This window comes from Neoarius graeffei, chromosome 14 (genome assembly GCF_027579695.1).
Source record: "Neoarius graeffei isolate fNeoGra1 chromosome 14, fNeoGra1.pri, whole genome shotgun sequence".
NCBI lineage: Eukaryota > Metazoa > Chordata > Actinopteri > Siluriformes > Ariidae > Neoarius > Neoarius graeffei.
The window spans coordinates 59,258,975-59,279,015 of NC_083582.1; the positions used below are offsets into that span (position 1 = coordinate 59,258,975).

General features: G+C 44.9%; 1 protein-coding gene across 1 annotated transcript in view; it reads right to left on the minus strand.

Moving 5' to 3' along the window:
- LOC132898498 (cadherin-12) overlaps positions 1-20,041 on the minus strand; it is a 294,117-nt gene that overhangs the window by 49,150 nt on the left and 224,926 nt on the right. The window contains exon 7 of the mRNA XM_060940161.1: positions 10,097-10,350. Coding sequence (XP_060796144.1) covers positions 10,097-10,350 — 254 coding nt within the window. The remainder of the gene's footprint in view (positions 1-10,096; positions 10,351-20,041) is intronic.

Sequence of the window (20,041 nt, forward strand, 5' to 3'; positions counted from 1 at the left end):
TTACCAATTCAGTCTGAGTTTTTTTTCCCAGCCATCTATGGCCTAACAGGGCTGGATGGTTTTCTTTAATGATGTACAGTGGAAGAATCATTTTCTGTTTGTCGTGTTCCATTGTTACATCCACAACTCCTAACACTGGAACAGCTTCACCAGTATGGGTCATTAATCTCAGTATGGTCACTTGCACAGCTTTTCTTTATAAACAGCTTCTGATACATGGATGTACCTGTATCCACTCGCATCTGCATTGCTTGGTTCTCCAACAGTGGTGTGACCCAGTATCCATCATCAGAGTCCCTGATAGACAGAACACACACTGTCACTATCACTTTCACAGTCACTCTGGTCATCCAGAGCAAGCGCCCTCATATTCACATGTTTCTTTTTCTGTCTCTGGAAGCCACTTTTCTTCATCTGAGTGTGCTGTTTATGTGTGTGGGTCTTTTTATTTTTACAGGCACATTCAATATGACATTGCTTACCACAGTTTCTGCAGTCTATGGCCCTGCACCAGCACTCTGATGCCTGGTGACCTGTTTCCCCATATTGGTAGCATAGCTTGTCAGCTGCTGCCTTATTCTTGGGCTGTAAAGACAATTGATGCACTTGGGTTGATGCACTTAGCTGCTGTGCTTCTCAGGCAGCCATCTCCATTGATGCACTTATCTCTATGGCCTTTTTAGTGTCAGGTCAGCTTCAGAAATTAGTCGTTTCTAAATGGACACTATATAGACCACAATGAAATCTTTCACATATGGTGTCATTGAATGCCTGTCCAAATTCACAATGTTCAGATAATTATTGTAGCGTGGCTATGAACTGTAAAACACCCTCTTCCTGGTTCTTTTTATGGAATCTGAATTGCTGTGATAATCATTGGTCTTGGGAAATAGTGATTTCCCAATATTTTCACTATATCCTCACCAGACATTCCCCCTAGCTTGTCAGTTTGCACTAGACTATGCAGTAAGTTGAATGTATTTGCTCCCATAACACTCAAGAATGCTGGCATCAAAACAGCTCCTTTAATGTTAATAATGAGGGCAAAATACTTAAACATCTCAGTGTATGCCCTCTATTGTTCTGTTTTCTTCAAATGGTCCTATATTTCCAAACAGTGCAGCCATTTTCATGAAATATTTGTTATTTTCCTTTGATTTCAGCGATTATTTGTGCTAAATGCCTATGTTCAGTTTTAGCTAGTTCTCTTTCTCTCTTGTGTTTGTTTCATTTGACTTACTGTCCTAATGGCCTTTTTGTTGCCACCTTCTTCTTTTTAATTTCAGATCCCTTTTACCACAGAGATATCTCCCTCTCACAGAGCAGTGCTGTCCTCTGTTCCAGTGCTGTCTTATCTACACTGCAGTAGCTAGCTCCTAGCTATGCTAATTTATCCACTGCCTTGTGCTGTACACCCACAAGAAAAAAAAAAAGAACTTTCCACCTTTTAAACACAAAGCGGGAATGTATCTCATTGGAAGTTTTGTTATATACTCCATTTAGTCTTGGGCAGGTGAAGAATGATGTTACATGAGACCAAGGAGTATTTCGCATTTGGACAGATGTATATATTTTGCCAAGAACCGCAGAATCAGGAAAACAATAACTGAAGGTCACATAAAAGTGACAGTATTTAAAAAGGGACAAACTTAGGTTGTCAATACACAACAAGCAATATAACACATGCAATTGTACAGTTATACTGAATATCAGCACAGCTGTGATTACCTGCAGCACTAAGTCTGCAGCCTTGTCCCTGTGGCTGAATCACAATTTTGCTCATGCAATACTGCTTAAATGAATAATGAGAAGCTCTAGTTCTACTTTCTTTCATTTTGGAACAACAGTGGTAGTTTCCTTCCATTTTAATGTAGTTTTTCTCCTTGACTTGGAAATAAGCAAAGCCATCACCTCAGGGCCAAGTGCTCATGTGTGTAGCCTATAAAAGACGCACATTATGTTATGTTTGTCCTCTTTCCTATTCCTGTCAATTAAGTGGATTCAAGCTGCTGAGTGTAGTCTTGTAATCCTCTAACTTTTAAGCTAATCTTGTTAATGTTAAAATCTGCACTATCAAGCAGAGTGTGCTGATGCAGATGATGGTACTTCTAATAATTGATTTTTGCTGTTCTTGTGAAGAACAAGACATATGGCATATTTTGGAGTTTGGCATATAGCAGAATAGGTGCTATGTGGCTAGAATGTTATTATTTGCAATTCCACTAGTGAAATTAGTTATGTTCACCATGTACTGTTCTCAATGTCAGCTGAATGCCCCACACCTGTCAGCCTTGTTATAAAGATAGGTGTCTATGGCAGCGAGGGTGTGGTTGAGCATTGGCTATGAACGGCGAGGAGTCAGGTTGAACCACCAGGTAACATGTGATGAAGTACACGTGTGTCTAATTACTGGCTGTCCATTAACATGTGTCTCTGTGTGTCTTTCAGATAGTCAGTAATGGGAGAGAGAACTGTGTCAACCCGGCATACGTGTTTGTGTGTATAGTGTGCCTGTGGTAGTATAAGTCACTGAAAAGTGTTAATAAAATTCAAGCATACCTCAAATTTTAGCACCTGTCTCCAGTTCCTCATTGTCCACTCTGATAAAGTTGTTACACTAGTGCCAAAACCCAGCACTTGAGGAACAAACACCGCCATGAAGTCCACACCAGTCAGGGAGCTCCTCCAGACCCTCACCACTGACCTCCAACACCAGTACCAAGAGCTGCTCACACTGTCCAACAAGCAGGAGTAGTGCTTCCAGGCCCTGTGAGAGGCCCAGGTGAAGGATCGACAGGTGAGACGGCGTTTGATCCAGTTAGTGGGCACTCCAGCAGTTGCTCCTGTGGCCAGTGTTCCTGCACAGCTGGTCAAGATGGGACCATAGGATGACACAGAAATCTTCCTCAAGCTGTTTGAGTACATCAGGGAGGCAAGCTTGTGGTCAGTAATGGTCACAGTGGGTGGCACACCTATTGCTGCTCCTGTTAGGGGAAGCACAACTTGTGGCCCAGCAGCTCCCAGCCACCAGCATGATGGAGTACCTGGACCTGAAGAAGGCTATACTGCAACAATTCAGCTGTGGCCCAGAAGAACATCGACAGTGGTTCCATGCACTGGCCTACAGTGAAGTCGGCTGTCTGTTTCTGTTCACACAGCAGCTCCTAGATGCTTGTCAACAGTGGTTGCAGGCAGGTGAATGAGACGTGGATGACGTCATTGACTGTATCACACTGGAGCAGTTTGTCACCCAACTGCTGAGTGGGACCTCAATGTGGATCTAGTGTCACCATGTGGCATCACTGGAAGAGATGGTCTGACTGGCAGAGCCAGCCACTTGATGGCATTTCCAGGAGCAGATGCTCTTGCAGCTTCTCACCCTCTCTCTCATTCACTTTCTCTTTCTCCCATTCCCTCTACCTTCCTTCCACTCTCTTCTCATCCCTCCCCTACCCCAGGCCTGCAGAAACAAGGACCAATTCCCCCGAAACCTGCTCCCCACACTTCTGTCTATCCTCGTGTTTCTCCTCTCCCTTCTCCTTCTGTGTCTGTGCTGTGATTAAGCCCCTATCTCTCTCCACAGGTGGACTCATCCATGCCCATCCGAACCGGGAGCAAGCCTGGGTAGGTCTGTTGATACAGGCAGGCTGGGACTTCCTGGAATCAGCACTTCTGCAAGGAGACAGGGCTACCAATTTACATTTGTGATGCACCACAGGCTTGCCCTGATTGCATGGGAATGTACAGAGTCCCTATGAGTATTTAAGGGGGTACACATTGGGCTTTGGTGGATTCTGGTTATAATCAGACCTCCATGCATCAAACCCTAATTCAATGCAGGGCACTGGGAAATGCATGATTACTAAAGCCTGTCACTATACAATTCTGGGGAGAAAAGCATAGTGTGGCAGTTAGTCTGAACCTCACCCATCCATGCACCCCAGGAACAGACTGGCCAGGGTTTAAAATGTTAATAAAACAGTTAGTCATGGGTGGGTCCTGCAGTAGTACATCACAGGGGAACCCTGACACAATGTTACCTGGGGAGGTGGTCTCAGGGCCATCCGCATCAGCTCCACGTCATGATGACGTGCCCCTTTTCCACCAAAGCAGTTCCAGGGCTGGTTCGGGGCCAGTGCTTAGTTTGGAACCGGGTTTTCTGTTTCCACTGACAAAGAACTGGCTCTGGGGCCAGAAAAACTGGTTCCAGGCTAGCACCAACTCTCTGCTGGGCCAGAGGAAAGAACCACTTATGTCAGCGGGGGGGCAGAGTTGTTAAGACCAATAACAATAACAAGACCGCGAAAGACTGCCATTTTTAAGCGACGAGAAGCAGCAGTTGTACAAATGCGAAGTCATCCATTATTATTATTGTTGTTGTTGTTGCTGGGGAGGGCCCCACCCCTCTTCTCTCTCTGGGGAATACCTCAGGGGATTTCCCCTTGGAACAGATGTGTGACAAGTCTCTGAGTCACACTTTTGACCAAGTGAAAGTAATTGATGGCCAACTCCTCTAGCCTAATATTGCACTTTCCTTTCTGTATTTTTGTATTATTAAGGATAGGCTATATCAAGTGATGCAGGACACTCAAACTAAGGAAGAGATTACACAGTTGTTGGTCCTGAATTGCCTATTGGCCAGGGATTCATGCCAATGTCTCCAGGTGGTGTGCAGGTTGTTGTGAATGTCAGCTGGTAAACCCAGCAGCCATGCCAAAAGTGTCATTGCACCCATTATCATTAATTGAGATCCCCTTCAAAAGAATGGGCATGGATCTCGTCGGGCCATTAGATCAGTCCTCACATGGGTATCACTTTGTGTAAGTTATAGTGGATTATGCAACACGATACCCGGAAGCAGTGCCGCTTCGCAATATCTCTGTATGTAGTGTTACAGAGGCACTCTTCTGCATTATCTCCCAAGTTGGGATTCCAAAAGAAATCCTGACTTATCAAGGCATTACATTGAAGTCATGCACACTACGCAAATTTTATGAATTATTGGGGATTAAATCGATTCATAGTACAGGTAGTCGTCGACTTACAACCTATGCGACTTACGACCGATCGACTTTACAACCGTCTGGTTATGACTGGCAAGTGTTTCCCAGCTGAGCTAGCTGAGCGTATGACAGTTTCTGCCCCAGCTCCTGGCAGCGCCTCTCACCACGTACAACAGTTTCCACCCCAGCTCCAGGCACATGCGCAGTCTCTCTCGCACTCCCTCGCGCACTCCGTCATACAGTTTCCGCCCCAGCTCCAGGCACATGCGCAGTCTCTCTCGCGCTCCCTCGCGCACTCCATCATACAGTTTCCACCCCAGCTCCTGGTTTATGAAACGAGCAAATCCTCCCGCCAGCCCGAGCGCTGCAACAGCTGATGATGACGTAGACGACCCATAGCCAAGCACCAGTGATTCCAGCGGTCACTAAATTTTGTATTTTGCTATGTTTTACATTTGTATTTTGGTATGTTTCAAACTAAAATGTTTTCTATTTTTCACAGCTGTATTTCATATTTTTTGTTTTGCACATATTAAACAAATTGTACTGTACACAGTGTAGTATGCAGTGTTTGACTTAAACCAAATAATGAGCCAAGGTAATGAAATAAGAAAATGTTGATAAAATAAGACTTTAAGGTGATTACAATGCCATTACACATCACAATATACTTACATTCACTTAACATAGGCCGACTTACGACCAGATCGGTTTACGACCGGTCAGTCATAACCAAACGCAGTCATAAGTCGATGACTACCTGTACTGTTTATCATCCACAAACAGACGGGCTGGTCACATGATTTAACCAAACACTTAAAAACATGACTCATAAGTTTGTTCATGGGGATGCTAAGAACTGTGATTGCTGGCTAGACCCACTGTTGTTCGAATTGCGCAAGGTCCTGCAAATCTCCACTGGGAATTCCCCATTTGAATTACTGTAAGGGTGTAAGCCCTGTGGTGTCTTAGACATCATTAGAGAAAACTGGGAGGAGGGCTCTCTCAAAGCAAAAATGAAATTCAGTATATTCTTGACCTGAGAGCAAAACTCCATGCACTAAGTCACATAACCTATGAGAATTTCCTACAGGCCCAAGAACATCAATCTCACCTGTACAACAGAGGGACATGGTTAACGGAATTTGCATGGGGAGATAAAGTGCTCATTTTACTGCCCACGCCAAGCTCAAAATTACTCACCAAGTGGCAAGAGTCAAATGGCAAATTGGGGAAGTCGACTATGAGGTAAAAAGACTTGTGGATGAAACATTCCCAAGACCGATGAGTCAGTCCGGTTCTGTGTGGACTATAGGAAATTCAACGCGGTGTCTAAATTTGATGCATATCTGATGCCTCGCATTGATGAACTGCTTGATCGGTTAGGCGCAGCTTGTTTTTATTCAACACTGGATTTAACAAAGGGATATTAGCAGATCACCTTGACTCCATTATCCAGTGAGAAAATGGCCTTTTCCACTCCATTTGGTTTATACCAATTTGTCACCCTATCTTTCAAATTTTTGGGGGCTCCAGCTGTTTCAGCATCTTATGGGCTGAATCCTCAATGCGTATGCTGCTGATGATTTGGACAACATAATTATTTATAGTCATGATTGGCAGCGGCATTTACAACAGCTCAGGGCTGTCCTGAGGTCACTGAGGCGTATGGGGCTCACAGCAAACGTGAAAGTCTACAATTGGGCAAGTGGAAGTATGGTATCTGGGCTTCCACTTGGGTCATGGGCAGGTGTATCCCCAAACTGAAAAGACTGCAGCAATTGCAGCCTGCCTAAGACCTAAGACCAAATAGAGGGTGAGGCAGTTCCTTGGGAAGGCTATTATAGGCGGTTCATGCCTAACTATTCAGACATCACCAGCCCACTGACTGACCTCACTAAAAAGGGGGCACCAGATCCGGTCCAGTGGACAGAGCCATGTGAATGGGCTTTTGCGCAGGTAAAAGTGGTTTTGTGTGGGGGCCTGCTTTGCATTTTTATGACTTCTCACTCCCTTTTGTTTTGCAGACCAACTCTTTGGACAGAGGGCTGAGGGCCATTTTGTCCCAGGTGGTGGAGGGGGAGGAGCATCTGGTGCTGTACATCAGCTGCAAGCTCTCCATGAGAGAGTCAAAGTACAGCACCATAGGAAAGGAGTATCTTGCCATCAAGTAGGTGTTCCTCACTCTCTGGGACTACCTGCTAGGATGCCCATTCACCCTCTGTTCTGACCATGCCCCACTCCATTGGCTCTACTGCATGAAGGATGCTAATGTGTGGATCATTCATTGGTATCTGGCCCTTCAGCCCTTTAAATTTGAGGTGGTCCACAGGCTGGGGGTGCAGATGGTGGTGGTGGTGGTGGAGTACCTCTCCTCATCTTCAGGTTGGATGGCTCCCTGGCCTGAGTTGGGCAGTGGGGGTCTGTGGTAGCGAAGGTGTGGTTGAGTCTCAGCTGTGAACACCATGGAGTCAGGTTGAACCAGCAGGTAATATGTGACAAGGTACACCTGTGTCTAATTACTGGCTGTCTATTAATGTGTGTCTCTGTGTGTCTTTCGGATAGCCAGTAACAGGAGAGGGAGCTGTGTCACCCCATCGTGCATATTTGTGTGTACAGTGTGACTAAAGCATATCTTGAATTGCAGCACCTGTCTCCAGTTCCTCATTTCCCAGTCTCATAAAGTTGTTACTTTGTCACTAGTAGCACACAAGCACCTTGAAGTGTTGGTGCAGGGCATGATTTTTTTTTCTCTGAAATGAATGGAATTGTAAAAGCTGCTTCCCAAGGCTGCAGAAAGGTGTGAAGATAATGAAACTTGATGGAAGTTGAGAAAATGATGTCAGAGTATTCATGTACTCTGAAAAAGAATCCTAGAAATGAAATCTGTGTGGGAGCGACTTCAGCATTCTGGACAGCCACGCTTGTGTTTGCAACTGCAAAGAAATCCCACACTATGACCTAAATGTGGTGCAAAGTAGTTTAACCAATGGAAGATGTAAAGCAGGTATAAAGTGGCTTTTGGTTAAGATGTTTTTTTCTTTCTTTAATACAATGGAGACAGCAGTTCAAATGTCACACTGTAGTCAGTCTAGCATTCTGATGGTGCAGAAACCTGTCAATCAGTGTGCTGAGGACAGCCTTTGTACAGTGAAGGGTCTCCACTGAAGAGTCTCCTTATTACATTAAATGGCAATTATTATGGTGTCATTATGTTAACTCCAGCTTAAAACTAAGAGGATGGTCTCTTGTGACAACCTTGATATGAGGCCTTAATCTAGAACAAAAACTATGTAATAATGGTTCTGTGACTGAATGTTATTTAAATTGTAATCAAATGGCAGATAAAAGATCAGATGAATGTTCTTAACTTAAGCTTTTGGTTTAACAGAATAGGCAACCATTCTCTAAGATTAAATCAGCAAAATCAATGTGCATATGAATTTCTATTTTATCAAAATTCAGGAAAAGAGAGTTACGGTATGATTTATCCAAGCTTTCATGTATTTAAAATATGTCTATTTTGCATAGCTATGCTGCTGAATCTGTCCAAACTGACATGTATAATTGTATATCATTAACACAGAAGTGAAGCACAACATTTTGCTTGCTGATATCCAATTAAGGGGGACCAATAAATTATGAATTGTTTATAAGAACATCAAACATGAATGTCTATATGGTGTTCATACTTTCATTAAAAGATATATACTACATGTAGGCCACAGGGAGCTGAAATGTGAAATCTGCACTCAGTGCACATGATCCTCATGAGATGGAGATGTTCAAAGAGAAAAAAAAAATCTGCATTAAAATGAGAATCTTTCTGAGGAATATGTTCAATTTGGGGTGGCATGGTTAACATTGTTGCCTCACAGAAAGAAGGTTCTGGGTTTGAATCTTGCAGCCAGTGAGGGCCTTTCTGTGTGGAGTATGCATGTACTCTCTGTGCCTGTGTGGGTTTCCTCCCAGTATACTGGTTTCTTCTCACAGTCCAAAGACATGTGAATGATGTTAGTTGGCTCCTCTAAAATTTCCCATAGACATGAGTGTGAATGGTTGTTTGTCTTTGTGTTAGCCCTGCGATAAATTGGCAACCTGCCCAGGGTATACCCTGCTTCTTGCCCGAAATCAGCTGGGATTGGCTTCAGGCGATCCTGATGGATAAGTGGTACAAAGTGTCTTGTAGACTCGCCTGACACTGAAGATAATGGATGGATGTTGAATTTTGTTCAAAATTCATAGAAGGGTTGAAGAGTTTGAAGCTAGCAAAGGACACTTTTGCTATTTTCCTCTTTCACCCAATATGTGCTTTCCATATATAGAGTTCTAAGACATAACTTTAAAAGCTGCTCCATACACAGGGGTGGATTCAGTACCATTCTCCAGTCGTGTGTGAGTATAGCGCCAAAGAACAATGCTAAGTATTTCTAAATAATTCTCCATGAAAAAGTATATATCTGGTACAACTCTTGGTGAAGAAGATATTTGTTTGGCCATCAGAGCATGAGACCCATTACATACCACTTATACTGTGGTCACACCTAAAGGAATTGGGAGGGGAAAAAAAGAAAAAAAAAACCTTTTAACCTGGACTGCAGAATGAAGGAATTGGAGAAAAGAACAGTGCAGTAATCTACAAGAAAATACAGATGGGTGAAAATTAAATGAAAAACTGGCTCTGTTGTGCTGTGGGGTTAATTTTCCTAGCATGGTTTGGATCCACTTGTTGCATTAGAGGAAAGATATACAAGAAATCAAAACAAAACAACTTAAGGATCTTAAGGATTGCCTTTGTCCCTCCATTGGACCATTTCCATTTAGATGGGTGTGATCTCTTCCAGTAGAACAGTGTCTTCATTCAGAGGGCACAAGCGCTCACTGAATGATTTAATGAGGATGAAAATGAATTAAGTCATATGCTATGGTCTTCCCAGTTACCACATCTTTTGATCTTTTGTGTTGATCCCTTCAGTACAGTTCAAGAATCTGCACCAAGTACACTAAAGATGTTCTGGCAGCTTGTGGAAGCCCAATGTATTGCTGTGTTTTACATTCCTGAGTGTAAAATACTTAGGAATCCAGAAACCTACCTGACCAGGCTACTTCCTGCATCCAAATCCTGAGCGGTCACTGCTCCAATAATGGTGCCTGCTGGTGTGTCCTCATAAACATCCATTGTGTAGGATGGTTTACTGAAGACAGGAGGCTCATCCACATCCAGAACATTAATCTTGAGAGTTGCTGTGTCTTTAAATGGACCAAAACTGTGAAACCGTGGGTCTAAGTGTGCATTTGATGCTTCCACTGTAAAGGTATAGGCCTTCTTTGTCTCATAGTCCAGAGGCTGTAGAAGAAAGGAAACAAATGAATAGATAGATAGATAGATAGATAGATAGATAGATAGATAGATAGATAGATAGATAGATACTTTGTTCATCTTGAAGGAAATAAAGAATGAATAAACATTCTAGCATATAACTTATATACATACTTTTTGTTTAATTAATGCTTTTTGAGAATCTTTGCTCCTTTTGTGTTTAATCAATGTACTAAATACATACAGTACCAGTACAAACAGTTTGGACACACTTCTAATTCAATGTTTTTTTCTTTATTTTTCTTAATTAAAATGTATTTTATGTCTTAAAGTAATGATGGGCTGTTGTTTATCTTTACTTATTTGAGTGGTTCTTGACATAATATGGATTACTACAGTTGTCAAAAAGGACTATTTACTGTATTTTTATTATTTACTATTTACTGTTGTGGCAGCGGGGGCATGGTCAAGTGTCGGTCGGTGACCGGAGGGCGTAGTCAGGGAAGGTAAGTGGCAGAATCACTGCACCTGATGTCAATTAACCTGTGTTTGTGTGTCTTCCCCAGTGACTGTGCCCTATATAAGGAGAGAGAGAGCAGAGGAAGGGAGCTCTCTCCCCAACCAGAACACTTGTGTGTGTGTGTGTGTGTGTGTGTGTGTGTGTGTGTGTGTGTGTGTGAGCATGTGACTGGGAGAGTGGAAAGTATAAAAGCTGAAAAGCTAAATAAAATAGTTTTTGGAACTCATTTCTGGCCTGCCGTACTTCTGTGCTCCACCCACCCGCTCAAAGTCTGACAGTGGTGCCGAAACCCAGGAAGGAGCACAGAGGAGAACAGCCCCATGGAGTCCTCCCCCTTCGTGGACCTGATCCACACCCTTGCCACAGCCCAACAGAGCCAGCACCAGGCGCTGGTTGCCCTCCAAAAGGAGCAAGCGCAAAGGTTCGATGCCCTGGTGTTGGCGCAACAGGAAGATCGTCAGGCGTTCCGGCACCTCCTTGCGTTGGTGGGGTCCACCACCTCCACCGCCGCGGGCCCTCCCCACCTCACCCTAACGAAGATGGGCCCGCATGACAACCCTGAGGCCTTCCTAGCGCTCTTCGAGCAAGCAACAGAGGCCTGGGGCTGGCTGGTGGAACAGCGCATGGCGCGGCTCCTCCCCCTGCTAACGGGCAAGGTGCAGCTGGCCGCGCTACAGCTCCCCACCGACAGCAGGCTGGTCTACGCAGACCTGCGCCGGGCTGTCCTCCAGCGTGTGGGGCACACCCCAGACCAGCAACACCAGCGCTTCCACGCTCTATGCCTAGAGGAGGTCAGCCGGCCGTTCGTGTTTGGCCAACAACTCCAGGACGCCTGCTGGTGGTGGCTGAGGGCTGACAATTACGACGCCGAGGGAATCATCGATCTGGTGGTACTGGAGCAGTTCATTGCCCAACTTCCCGAAGGGACCGCGGAGTGGGTCCAGTGCCACCGCCCGGCGTCGCTGGATCAGGCCATCAAGTTGGCGAAGGATCATCTGGCGGCCGTTCCAACAGCAGGATTGCAGATCTCCTTTTCTCCTCTCTCTCTCTCTCCCCCTCCCCTTCTGTGTCTTGTCCTCGCCCTGTTCCCCCACCGCGGAGGTGGGGGCCGGCTCCACCCCAGCCGGCCTGCTGCACCCACGGTGCCCTCCCGTTTCCTGCTTCCATGTCTGTCTCTTCCCCCCCCCAGGTGAGTGAGCCCCAGAGCGCCGGTGCAGAGAGAGAGGCCAGGCCAGTTTGCTGGCGCTGCGGGGAGCCGGGGCACCTCCAGCATCAGTGCTCGGCAATGGAGGTGGGCGTGGTGGTCCGGATCCCCGACGTGCCAGGAACTGCCCTCGATCGGGCCGGAGTGTATCGCATACCGGTGAGTGTCCAAGGGGATACGTATCAGGCTTTGGTGGACTCCGGCTGTAATCAGACCTCAATCCACCAAAGCCTGGTGCAAGACGAGGCATTGGGGGGAGCACAATTGGTGAAGGTGTTGTGTGTGCACAGGGATGTTCACAACTACCCTTTACTGTCGGTCCACATTCTATTTCAAGGGGGAAAATTTAGTGTAAAGGTGGTGGTTAATCCTCGCCTTACACACTCGATAATTTTGGGGACTGATTGGCCGGGATTTTGGGAATTAATGACTCATTTAGTGAAGAGTGGGTCCTGCCGTAGTTCAGCAGGGGGAGGTCCCGGTGTGGCATTGGTTGGAGCAGCTGTCACAGAGCCATCTACATCATCTCCACGTCAGAGTGAGGAGCAGCAGGCTCCTCCTTCCTCTCCTGGGGAATCCCTCATGGATTTCCTGTTAGAGCAGTCGCAAGATGAGACTCTGCGGCATGCATTTGACCAAGTGAGAGTAATCGATAGTCAAATGCTCCAGCCAAACGCCATCCCATCCTATCCCTATTTTTCCATTATGAAGGATAGGTTATACCAAGTGACGCAGGACACTCAGACTAAGGAGCCAATCACACAACTTTTGATCCCAAAGAGCTGCCGGGAATTGGTATTCCCGGGGGCTCACTTTAATCCCATGGCTGGGCACTTGGGGCAGGATAAGACACTAGCCCGAATAATGGCCCAGTTCTATTGGCCAGGGATTCACGGCGATGTCCATAGGTGGTGTACGGCGTGCCACGAATGCCAGTTAGTAAATCCAGCGGCCATTCCAAAAGCGCCTTTGCACCCTCTACCATTAATCGAGACCCCCGTTCAAAAGACTTGGGATGGATCTCGTCAGGCCATTAGATCGGTCAACACGAGGGTATCGCTTTATTTTAGTTCTAGTGGACTATGCAACACGATACCCAGAAGCAATGCCTCTTCACAATATCTCAGCATGTAGTATTGTGGAAACACTCTTCCACGTCATCTCCTGAGTCAGAATCCCCAAAGAGATTCTGACTGATCAAGGCACTTCGTTTATGTCACGCACACTGCACGAACTGTATGGGTTACTGGGAATTAAGCCGATCCGCACCAGCGTTTATCACCCACAAACGGATGGTTTAGTCGAATGGTTCAATCGCACCCTCAAGAATATAATTAAAAAGTTTGTATGTGAGGACGCATGCAATTGGGATAAATGGCTCGAACCCCTGTTATTCGCAGTGCGAGAGGTCCCACAAGCCTCCACAGGGTTCTCCCCATTCGAATTATTATATGGGCATAAGCTGGGCGGCATCCTGGATGTACTGCGGGAAAATTGGGAGGAGGGACCTTCAACAAGCAAAAACGAAATTCAATATGTTATTGACCTGCATGCAAAACTCCACACACTCACACACCTAACCCAGGAGAATTTGCGGCAGGCCCAAGAATGGCAAATCCGCCTGTACAACAGGGGTACGCGCCTTAGGGAGTTCGCACCAGGAGACAAAGTACTCATACTGTTGCCCACATCGAGCTCCAAATTGATCGCCATGTGGCAAGGACCCTTTGAGGTCACACGGCAATTCAGGGACATTAACTATGAGGTGAGGCAAATGGACAGGGGTGGGGCATTACAGATTTACCACATCAATCTGCTCAAACTCTGGAACAGGGAGGTCCCCGTGGCATTGGTGTCATTGGTTCTGGAGAAGGCAGAGCTGGGGCCGGAGGTTCAAAAGGGAACATTGATATCGCTTACCTCTCCGGTCCCCTGTGGAGACCACCTCTCCCCGACCCAACTCACGGAGGTTGCCCAGTTGCAGACCGAATTTTCAGATGTGTTCTCGCCCCTGTCTGGCCACACCCACCTCATAGAACACCACATTGAGACGCCCCCGGGGGTGGTAGTGCGCAGCTGCCCTTACAGGCTGCCCGAAAACAAGATAAAGGTGGTTCGGGAAGAACTTGAGGCCATGCTCGAAATGGGCATCGTTGAGGAGTCCCACAGTGACTGGAGCAGCCCGGTGGTCTTGGTTCCCAAGGCCAACGGGTAGGTCCAGTTCTGTGTGGACTATAGAAAAGTCAATGCGGCGTCTAAATTCGATGCGTACCCAATGCCTCATATTGATGAGTTGCTGGATCGACTAGGCACGGCTCGCTTTTATTTGACACTGGATTTGACAAAGGGTTATTGGCAGATCCCCTTGACTCCACTATCCCGAGAAAAAACGGCCTTTTCTACACCGTTTGGTTTACACTAATTTATCACACTTCCTTTTGGGCTGTTTGGGGCGCCCGCTACGTTCCAGCGGCTTATGAACAGGGTCCTCTGCCCCCACGCCACCTATGCGACCGCATACTTGGATGACATCATAATCTATAGTAATGACTGGCCGCGGCATCTGCAACACCTGAGGGCCGTCCTTGGGTCACTGAGGTGAGCGGGTCTCACTGCCAACCCGAAGAAGTGTGCGATTGGGTGGGTGGAAGTACGGTATCTGGGCTTCCACTTGGGCAATGGGCACGTGCATCCCCAAATTAATAAGACAGCAGCAATTGCGGCCTGCCCAAGACCCAAGACCAAAAAGGGGGTGAGACAGTTCCTGGGGCTGGCTGGCTACTATCGTAGGTTTATACCTAATTATTCAGACATCACCAGCCCGCTGACTGATCTCACTAAAAAGGGGGCACCAGATCTGGTCCAGTGGCCGGAGCAATGCCAGCAGGCTTTCTCTGAGGTGAAGGCTGCACTGTGTGTGGGGCCACTGTTACACTCTCCTGACTTTTCTCTCCCCTTTATGTTGCAGACGGACGCGTCGAACAGAGGGCTGGGGGCTGTTATGTCCCAGGAGGTGGAGGGGGAGGATCACCCCATGCTGTACATCAGCAGAAAGCTGTCAATGTGTGAGGGGCACTACAGCACCATAGAGAAAGAGTGCCTAGCCATCAAGTGGGTGGTCCTCGCCCTCCCCTACTACCTGCTGGGACGCCCTTTCACCCTCTGTTCGGACCATGTGCCCCTCCAGTGGCTCCACCGCATGAAGGATGCCAAAGCATGGTTCACCTGTTGGTATCTGGCACTCCAGCCCTTTAACTTCAAGGTGATCCACAGGCCGTGGGCGCAGATGGTCGTGGCGGACTTCCTCTCCCGTCGGGGGGGGGGTCGGTTTTCAGGCCGGACAGCTGCCCGGCCTGAGTCGGGCGGTGGGGGTATGTGGCAGCGGGGGCATGGTCAAGCGTCAGTCGGTGACCGGAAGGCGGAGTCAGGGCAGGTAAGTGGCAGAATCACTGCACCTGATGTCAATTAACCTGTGTTTGTGTGTCTTCCCCAGTGACCACGCCCTATATAAGGAGAGAGAGAGAGCAGAGGAAGGGAGCTCTCTCCCCAACCAGAATGTTTGTTTGTGTGTGTGTGTGTGTGTGTGTGTGAGAGCATGTGACTGAGAGAGTGGAAAGTATAAAAGCTGAAAAGCTAAATAAAAGAGTTTTTGGAACTCACTTCTGGCCTGCCGTACTCCTGTGCTCCACCCACCCACTCAAAGTCTTACAACTGTTTGATGGTTTCAAATGCATTAACAAGGCAAGACATTCCATCATTAATTTTTAACGAGGCACACCTGTTTAATGAAAAACATTCCAGGTGACTACCTCATGAAGCTGATTAAGATAATGTCAATTGTGTGCAAAGTGTTATCAAGGTAAACAATGGCTACTTTGAAGAATCTAGAATTTGAACCATATTTTCTTTCACATAATTCCATACATGTTTGAGATGTTATTTTTATAGTTTTGAGGTCTTCAGTATTTTTCTAAAATGTAGAAAATAGTCATAATACAGAAAAACCTATGAATGAGTATGTGTGTCCAAACTTTTGTCTAGTATGGTATCCAAGTTCTAGTCACTGTATCAAGCAAGAGTTCCTGGTATTCTTGGACTTCATGCAAATTAGAGCTAAGTGTGTTGCTTGGAGCCTTACAGTCAGTTTTGCCAGATGTGTCTCAGAATTAAGCTACATTTAAACTGCTAGCATACTGTCTCTCACTGAAAACAATTGGCACATTATGAAGCACAAAATACACCAAAGGAGACTTCAAACTGTTGAGCAGCTGAAATTGTATATCAGGTAAGAATCGGAAAATATTTCACTTTCATAACCTCACCAATTGGTCTCCTCCAAATATTGCCAAACATTTACAGTGTGTTGCTGAAAGTAGAGGTGATGCAAAACAGTGGTAAACATGCCAAACTTTTTTGAAACATGTTGCTGGCATCAAATTCAAAATGAGCATATATTTTAAATAAATAAATAAATAAATAAATTAAATTATCAATTTCAGCATGTGATATGTTGTCTTTGTACTATTTTCAACTAACTATAGGGTTTCCATGATTTGCAAATCATCCTATTCTGTTTTATTTACGTTTTATAAAACATCACAACTTTTTGGGAATTGGGGTTTTGTGTGTGTGTGTGTGTGTGTGTGTGTGTATATATATATATATATATATATATATATATATATATATATATATATGACAGGGAGCCCTGTTGTATGTGACTATCAGCACAGCTGTGAGGCTGTGATTCGGTTGTAGGCACATGACTGCAGGCTGAGTTCCAAAGATAATCTCAGTCGTGCTGATATTCAGTACAAATCATGACCTCAAATGTACTATTGCTTTTATACAACAATTGTATAAACAAGGAATTAATATTGAGCAAGTGACATTTTGGACAGAAGCCACTCAAACTTTACAACACATTGGCTAGCTGGCTAAAAAGTTACATGTAGGCCATAGGGAGCTAAAATGTTAAATCTGCACTCGATGCACATGATCCTCATGAGATGGAAATTTTCAGAGAGAAAATAATCTGCATTGAAATGAGAAAATCGTTCCTATGAATATGATCAATTTTGTTCAAAATTCCTAGCTAAAATAGAAAAGGGTTGAAGACTGTTAGCAAAGGACATGTTTGCTACTTTCCTCTTCCAAGCAATATTTGCTTTCCATTAATAAAGTTTTAATGCATAACCTTAAAAGCTGTTCCATACACAGGGGTGCATCCAGCGCCATTGTCTAGTGGTAAATAAGTGCAGCACCAGAGAACAATGCAAAAGGTTTCTAAATAATTCAACATTTGGAAAAAACAAAGTAAATGGTGAAGGAGATATTTGTTTGGCCATCAGAAAATTAGAGCCATCACAAAGCACTGACACTGTGGTCATGACTAAAGGAAGAAAAAAAAATAACTGGAGTGTAGAAATAAAGGAATGAGGAAAAAAGAGCAGTGTTGTCATATACAAAGAAATACAGATGATGATACAGATGACAAATTAAATGATTAATCACTCAGCTAGCTCACATTGATTTGTACATTCCCTTTAAAGGTGCTTCCAGGAAAATTGACATCCCTTCTTCTTTTTCTTCTGACAAGCGTTTATATTTTATGTCAAATATTATATTTCTGAAACGTATAATCTGTCAAGTCTGCTGATAATGTTGCTAACACTCCCATTGCGTATATCACACACTGTGCTAGCAACCAGAGTTTGTGGCAGCTTTCAAACTGTTTCTCCATATCTCCCAACTCACTGCTGCCGTATCTCATGCCTTCCTAACAAATTCCACATCCACTATCAACCCTTCTACACTCGTGCCCTGTCCAGATAAATTCTCTGGAGAATTTTTGGAGTGTAAAAGATTCCTACTTCAGTATTCACTCTTTTTCTTGGTGCAATCTGGGACCACCAATCAGCAGAAGATCGCCCAATTCATTAACCTGCTCTTCGGAAAAGCGCTCAGCTGGGTCACTGCTGTATGGGAAAGAGGCTGCGAGCTCACAGCCTCTTATGACCACTTTATTGAACTGTTCAAGCGAGTCTTCAACCAAGCCTGAGGACATGGAAGTTGATGAAAGACTCCTAACTATTCAACAGGGATAGAGATGAGTGACCAAATATGTACTCAAGTTCCACAATTTCGCTGCCGGGAGCGGCTGAAATGAACTGGCACTGAAAGCTGCATTCTGCCAAGGCTTGGACCCACTAAACCTCACTGAGTTAAATATAAGTGGCATATTTAAATAATATTGGCTGTTTTTGAGTGGAATATATCTGATATACCACGAAAAAAGCCAGCCAATATTATTATTATTATTATTATCCATACACACTCTTTCCATATCAGCATTCTTGAAGGCCAACACTAGCTTACTCACGAGTTGGCACTGTTAGCGTGGCAGTGCAGTCACCTTCCAGCTGGTGTAGCGTTCATCAGTAGTGTTTGTGAAGACCAACGCTAGCTTACCCGTGACTCGGCGCTGTTAGCATAGCAGTGCAGTCACCTTCCAGCCAGTGTAATGTGCATCAGTAGTGTTAACAAATACTAATAAAGCAGGCAAGCCAGTGCTATTGAGCATAAGTAGCACAGGCTAATGACTGAGATACTAAGATTTTTGTCTCCAGACTTTTCTTCCACGCATGTTCACCACAGTATTTTTCACTCATACTTAAAGGCCTAGAGAAATGCATTTTTTTGCTCTAAAACAGAATAGCAGTTAAATTTGGCAAGGTTTATTGAGTCCCTGGACAGAGGAAACTATACTCTAAACCGCACGGTAGCTGATATATTCACACATAAAAGCCTAGTAAATTTAGCCCTTTTAGAACCACCTGGAAGTAGCAGACAGGAGCTGCGTGACATCACTGGTGTGTGTCAGCCATGAACAACAACATGAGCGAGCAGGAATTTAATGAGGGAGAAACATTAAGTTTTTGTAGTTTTTCGTTAGTTGAAGTTGATGATGATGTACTGACAGAGGAAGAAGAAGTGGCTAGCAATAGAGAAGAAGAGAGAGGTATCGAACCCTACCGATTTGAGCCAGAATTGTCCAATGAGAGCGGGGACAGTGACAATGATGGACCCAAGGACGATCATGAAGACTGACTTACAAATATGGAATGGTAAGCTTTTCAAAACGTTCTTAGAATTAGAATAGACTTTAAAAAAAAAAGACTAAGATGATATGCTAGCCTAGTACAGTTACAGCTGACAGTCTTCAGTTCAACTTTTCCGTGGCCGTGCATAGTGTATCGCTGGCAGTAGACTGCCCAGTAAATGCGTGATGGGGGATTTGGATAACTGAAAGTTGAAGATGCCTTCCTCAAGTTAGTAGTATTACAGTATGATGGAAACAAAATCTTTTGAAAAAGGAACAGGGCCACTCCCTCCACGAGATTTGTGTTGCTGCACCCAGCAGCAATACATCGCTTTCTGGGCTCTTTCCCTTTTTTTCCTCTCCTTGTTCTTCTCCATAACACTCATAGATTGTAGTTTAACGATTTGTCTTTCTTTCTATGTCGTGTTATGTCACAAGTTTCCATCAAAATGAAAGTAATCTAGCAGAGAGTTGGACAAAAGCTACACTGTGTGGACGCAAGTGGAAAAACCACCGGTAAAACCACCCACACTCCTGACGTCACGTGAAAGCCAGCTAATAATGGTGACATTGGTACAGGGATTCCCTTGGCAGGAAATTTAAACTCGACAAATTCTGAATGTTCCCGATGTTTACAACGTGGGTTTCAATTATAAGTTTTCATTGTCAGGACTTGTACTATTATTATCCAAGGAGGAAGGGGGTACATTTCTCTAGGCCTTTAAGGATTCATTTCTCTCTGTAATTTACTTAGTTCCCTTTAAAATCAACATCGACAACTACGCACAATGGAGCTACCTGGTAGCCAAAATTCTCTCAAAACCTTCTGTATTTAATGAAGCAAACCTGGCAGCCATGTTTGTTTACAAACTGTCACAGTCACTCATGAGCA